This window comes from Mauremys reevesii, linkage group 21 (genome assembly GCF_016161935.1).
Source record: "Mauremys reevesii isolate NIE-2019 linkage group 21, ASM1616193v1, whole genome shotgun sequence".
In the NCBI taxonomy this organism is placed as follows: domain Eukaryota; kingdom Metazoa; phylum Chordata; order Testudines; family Geoemydidae; genus Mauremys; species Mauremys reevesii.
In genome coordinates this window covers 18,714,555-18,720,658 of record NC_052643.1, presented here as the reverse complement: position 1 = coordinate 18,720,658, position 6,104 = coordinate 18,714,555, and the positions used below count along the sequence as shown (strand labels likewise).

Genomic DNA, 6,104 nt, shown 5'->3' with positions numbered 1-6,104 from the left:
TCTAACTGAAGGGCCTGGTTCACTGCTGTTACACCAATGTAACTCCAGTGGGGTACAACTGGAGTAACGTAGTGGTGAACCAAGCCCCCAGAATTGTAGAAAAGGAGGGAATGGTGTTAGTCATTTCATAGTCCAGTTACAAGAGTCTAATGTGAGTGAGATGAGCAGAAAGGGAGAGTTCCCAGCAACATTTGGAAGGAGACATTTTAGCATTAGATGGAAATATCCATTTATTTCTCTAAAAATCTGTTCTATTCAGTCACCTTTATGGTCCATTTCTGCAACAGTCAGTCACTGAGTAGCACTTAGCTGTTCCACTGACATCAGTGCAACTCACTTGTAAGAGTGATCATTACCCAGACTCAGCCAGGCTTGCAGAATTGGCCATTGACTAATGCCGATGCTATTGGTTTTGTAATAAACTATAACTCTGGAAAAATGACTCTTTTGGTCTTTTTTTTTTGTGGTTATGTACAAGATGTCATAGTGGATTCAGCCAGTCTGAGGCTCCACAGAGCATAATAATACTGTCCTTCACATTGCTTTCCAGCAGGAGCCAGTTTATATTTCCAGAATAACAATCTATCTTGTCTTCACCTGTACCACCTGTGTCCTGATGCTGAATCCCTATAGAGCTGCTTGTGTTATGAGTTGGAGTATGAGTTTCTAAACATTTAGGCCTTGGGTAGAAATGCTTAACAAGTCTACACAGCGCCTCATTCCTACTATCTCTGAGTTTGAAATTTGATTTCAATCACTTTCAACAATGACAATTCAGCATCAAGTGCACTTAGGGACAGAATCTGCTCTTACAGTGGTATGAAACTGGAATAACCCCATTAAAGTCAATGGAGTATCTAAGCTATTCCTCCTAGTTGTTTGAAAACTGGTGTCAGTTATGAAATGACAATAGGTCAGCTAGACACCAAGAAGTAATTAACTACTTTCAATTTGGAATTCCTCTGTAGTAGTGTTCTTTGTCTGACAGACAATTAAGAACATTAAACTCCTACTCTTGGTTCTAGTCAGGTGCGTCATATTGCTATGTTCCAAGAAAAGACAGAAGAAGCTTGTTAGTGTTTGACTTGTGATCTGAAAAGTTAATCCCAAGAAGAACAGCCCCAAGCTGGATGGTGACTTTCCTGAAAACACTGAGAAACTTGGAGTGGCAGGCATTTAATACCCAGAGTGAGTCATTCACTTTTATTTCTTGTTCTTGGAACCTGAGCATTGTGCTTCACCCTGATGGGATCATTCTGTATCCTGGGAGCACAGGTCACACAGTTCAGATTGCAGCTGTGATATTTCTCACAGGTATGAGATCTGACTCTAGATGTCTCTGTTGGACCATATCACCTGAAGTAGCATGCACACAGTCCCTGCACTCCACACAGGCTGAAAAATGACTGGTGACTGCCACCCTTTCAGTGGTGGGGAGGCGAGCAGGGCCAGAACTTTCATTCCCTCTAAGAATGACAATTTTGTGTTAGTAATGGAGTTGGTCAAAACTTGGAATTCCTGTTTGGTAGGAAATGTCATGGACAGGGAGACAATTACACAAGCAAAACTGGGTTTGTTGAAATAATTTTGTCTGAACCTGATTCAGTGAAAATTTTCTAATCTCCTGAAGTCATAAGTTGTTTCGCTGCAGTCTTGCCTCTCTCATGTTATTTGGTGCAGTTCTAGCCACCCAGCTGTGACATAGATCTACACTCCCTTCACTTTTATGGCTGACACGTTTTACATCAGATATAAAGACTAATGGGTGGGAGCTACTTCCACCCCAGGGAAGAATCCTACACCATCTTCACACTCCTCCATGAAGAATTGTCTGCATCCCCCTCAGTTTGGGTCTTTGTTCCACATTTGGGCTTTATGGGGGGAGAGGTAGGGCTGCCAAAGGACACTGCTACCTCGAAGTCACCGTGACAAGCACCCTCAATAGCTACCTTTGATGGATTGGCTCAAGAGACAGATAAATTGATTAGATAGACACACTTAGGGGGACTGATGTTGTGTTGCTACATGAGGCAATTTACCATTAAAACATTATCTGTAATGGAATGATCAAGAGGCCCATGAATCACAACAGTATAATGTATCAGAGGGGCAGCTGTGTTAGCCTGGATCTGTAAAAGCAGCAGAGAGTCCTGTGGCACCTTATCGACTAACAGACGTATTGGAGCATCCGACAAAGTGGGTATTCACCCACGAAAGCTCATGCTCCAATACATCTGTTAGTCTATAAGGTACCCCAGGTCTCTTTGCTGCTTTATCAGTATAATGGTGGGTCCTTATGATGATGCCTCCTTCTCATCCCTTCCCTTAGTGGTTAGGTGGTGTTTACATGTAAAACCCTACAATGGCATGGTTGCAGCTGCACTGCTGTAGCACTTCAATATAGACACTTGCTCCAGTGACAGCAGGAGTTCTGTTCTGCCTGTAGTTAATCTACCTCCTTTCTATCAACCTAATGCTGTCTACACCAGATGTTAGGTTGGCTTAACTACATCTGTTGGGGGTGGGTTTTCCACACTCCTGAGAAATGAACTGTGCCAGTGTGAGTTTCCAGTGTAGACAGCCTTTACTCTCCCTCATCCCACCATTTCTAGAGCTGGACTCTGAGCAAGGCCCATCTCTTTGTATGTGTTCTGAAACCACCTGCCCCATGTTTGGGTGTCTGATATCTAATTACTATGAAGGTATCAGTCTTTCCACAGTTAGGGTTGCATTCTAAAAGGAGCTAATCATGGATCCTAAATTGCTGACTTTCCTTAAAGTCGCTGAGCAAAGGGTGCAGAATTTCACCCAGGGTTCAGTTTTATGTTCTTTGACTGGGCTGAAGAGATTTTCCTCCCCTTTTTTTTTTTAAATAAATATTTAATAGGAAGCCAGTGACTTTAGGTGTCCCATAAAATCTCTCCTTGGCTATCCTACTTCTTGTGGTTGACTGATAGCTCTTAAAAAACCAAACCCAACCTTTGTCTCTCCCTGCAAACCCTGGCAGGGAAGGGGGATCATGAGTAAATCGAGGGCAACAACTAGGCTTCTCCCCCCCGCAATGTTGACGGGTGTCCCAGTTACCCCTTACGCCCCTTCTATGGGAAAGGGCAGGGGCTGGGCACGTACAAAGAGCACGTGGGGTGTCACCCCCTGGGGTTGTGACGCCACAACGGGGCAGTGATGACGCAGCACCATGACCTCACGCTGCGCGGGGCGGGACCCCTGGGCGCTCAGAGCCAACTGGGGCCGCTGGGGGGGGGGGCGTTATCCGGCCCCGCCCCTCGGCGCTGGCCCCGCCCCCGTCCCCATTCATTGCCGCTGGCTGCGAGCGCATCCGCGGCGCGCCCAGGTCCGGCCCAGATCCGCCGCCATGTCCGCGCGGGGGCCCGCGGGCGCCGGCCCGGCCGCCATCCAGCTCAGCAGGTAACGGGCCGGGGCCCCCGGGCGGGGCCCGCGGTGTCCCTGTGCCGCCGGGGGGGGCCCTGTCCCTGCCCCTGCCCAGCGGGCGCCTGGCGGGGCCGGGGGGAGCCCCCCGCCCGAGCTGGGCCGGGCCGGGGGGGCTGAGAGCCACCGAACCGAGCTGTAAGCGCGGCGTGTGATGGAACCGCCCCCCGCCCCAGCCTCTGTGTGTGTGTGGGGGGCCAGCGGGGGGCAGCCGGGGGGCGACCCCCCCAACCCCCCTGTGTGTCCAGCGGGGGGCGGCTGGGGGGCGACCCCCCCGTGTGTCTGTGTGTCCGTCCAGCGGGGGGCGGCCGGGGGGCGACCCCCCCAACTCCCGTGTGTGGCCAGCGGGGGGAGGCCAGGGGCGACCCCCCCGTGTGTGTGTGGCCAGGGGGCGACCCACTTCCCCCCCCCCCAAGCTGCAGCCCCTGTGGCAGGGCCTTGCTGCAGTTGTGGTCCCAGTGGCTCAGAGCCTGGCCTGGGGCACTCGGTGTCGGGCTCTGGGCGGCTCAGGCTGGGCACGGGGCAGCCCTTGGCCCCAGTTCCTAGGGTCAGCAGTGGGGTGAGCCCAGCCTGGGGGTGAAGCGCTGGGACCTGTGGGTGAGGAACCTCCTGCAGCCCCAGAAACCCTGGGAACCACGCTGGTGCCTGCGGAGACCCTCTGCTGTGGCGGGCCCTGTCTGCTGTCTCTGCGCCTGGCTGTGGCGGGCCAGAGGCCTGTGGCCAGTGCCCTTCCTCCAGTGGAAGGGAGCTGAGTGTGGCGAAGGGGGGCCATGGCTGTGAAATCAGACTGTGGCTCCTGCCACACTGCAGGTGATGTGCTGTGTGACTGCAGAAATGTCAGTTCACCTTTCTGCACCTCACTTGCACAGGCTGAGCTGGTGAGCATGGGCATGGGAAGTGTTGGTGAGTGCAGGATGCTGATGATACAAGCAGCTTCAGTTGCACTGGAGTGGTGCCGGGATCATGGGGTCACTGCCTCTAATGCATGTGTAGAGAATGTTGTCAGTGAAAACCCGCCTGGTGGCCAGATCAATAGACCCAGTCTGCTAACATCAGAATTGCTCTGGCTTCTGTCTCCTGACATCTTTAGTAATGTGCACATGGGAATAATTAGGCTTTAAAAACAGGCTGAGAGAGGTTTCAGCATCCTTTGGGGGTATAGTAATCCACTTATTCCTCAGGGGCCTTTAGCTAAATGCACTTATGCTCAGGATTCAGTTGAGAAACTCCCTGGTACAGCTTGCTGTAATCCACTCTCTCCTAAATTATGCTGACTCATTGGATTTCATCTCCTTGTGCTGTTAAGAGGTCTAGCTAAATAAATCCATGTTTGTAGCCCTATTCTCAATGTTTGTAAAGCACCTAGCAAGGTACTGAGTTTTAGATAATAACAAATACCTGATCTTAGGAGAAACGTTATGCAACTATGGGGTTTGGGGCACAGAGTTCTCAGTAGGCCCTGTTCTCTATAATGTATCAAGATAGACTGCAGCTGAGACCATACCTTGTCTAGCTCACTGTCGAGGATGGAGTAGTGTGGCAAAGGCGTAGCTACTTCCTTTACTGTTGTAAAGTCCGATGAAATTGCTTGACACTAGTACTTCAGGGAATTGCATTTTGTGTAAGATGGTCTCACTTTGTGTGTTTACAGTGAGTTGTATCCCATTTGGTGCATGTTGATGTTGACCCAGTTTGGAGCATGTGTTTTTTCTGTAGCTGTAACACTGCCATACTGTGGCCTACCCGTAGGCATTGGTTTGCAGCTGTGTTCCTGAAGTGGTCTCTGCAGGAGTCTGAGGGTGACTAAGGTAAAAGCAAATAAACATTCTTGATGAGCTTTGATTTAAATGCCTCTTGTCTTGGTATCTAAATGCCAGGCAACTAAATGGCATCAGTTTATAGCAAAAACAATACTATCTCTCCTGGCTGCTCCTGTAGCTGATCTTGGTGTCCTAGACCTGGCTGCTTCTCTCCCTTCTCCTGTGAACAGGATTGTGTGGATCTGTTTATTTTGTGGCAGGGGTTATGGGTGTTCCTGCCAAGAGGCTTTCTTGAGTGCCCGTATGGTGGGGAGTGCTGGGGTAGGTTTAAAGCAAAAGACATGCCCACCATGATCAATAGAACTTGCTTCTCACTAAAGACTGACCCAGTTCAGCATGCTCCATTACGTTGCCCCCTTCTTCCTCTTGCAAGGTTTCTTCTTAGTGCAACAGTGGTCAAGGGAACTATGCAGGGATCTCTTGTTCCATGATCTGGAAGTGGAGCCATTTCACCGCCCTGGTAGAATAATCAAGATAACTGTTAAACTGCAACATTTGCGTATTGTTCTTGTTTTTAAAGGAAGATCTTTTAAAAACAAACAACCTCTCCTCCCTCCAAACACGTTCTCCCTATAACAGGAAGCCCTATCTGACCTGGCATCCTTTCATTAATTCCTATTTACTCTTGGCCTATTGCACACCTGAAGCAAGATGCCAATGGTTAGGATTGGGATGGCTGTAATGTACTGAGAACTGCTCCCAGGAGCTGAGAAAATGACTACTGCTCCCTGCCCCAACTGCTGACAAACCCTAAGCAATATCGTGCTGATGCAATTGAAGGAAGCCAGGGCATCTGATGAGCAAGTAGCTAGGAGAACAGTACTGGTTATAAGTGAA

The 6,104-nt window shown here is 49.7% G+C and overlaps 1 protein-coding gene across 1 annotated transcript in view; it reads left to right on the top strand.

The window, feature by feature from the left end:
* Positions 1 to 3,275: 3,275 nt before the first annotated feature.
* ACOT7 (acyl-CoA thioesterase 7) overlaps positions 3,276 to 6,104 on the top strand; it is a 90,323-nt gene continuing 87,494 nt past the window's right edge. The window contains exon 1 of the mRNA XM_039509001.1: positions 3,276 to 3,426. Coding sequence (XP_039364935.1) covers positions 3,374 to 3,426 — 53 coding nt within the window. The 5' untranslated portion in view covers positions 3,276 to 3,373. The remainder of the gene's footprint in view (positions 3,427 to 6,104) is intronic.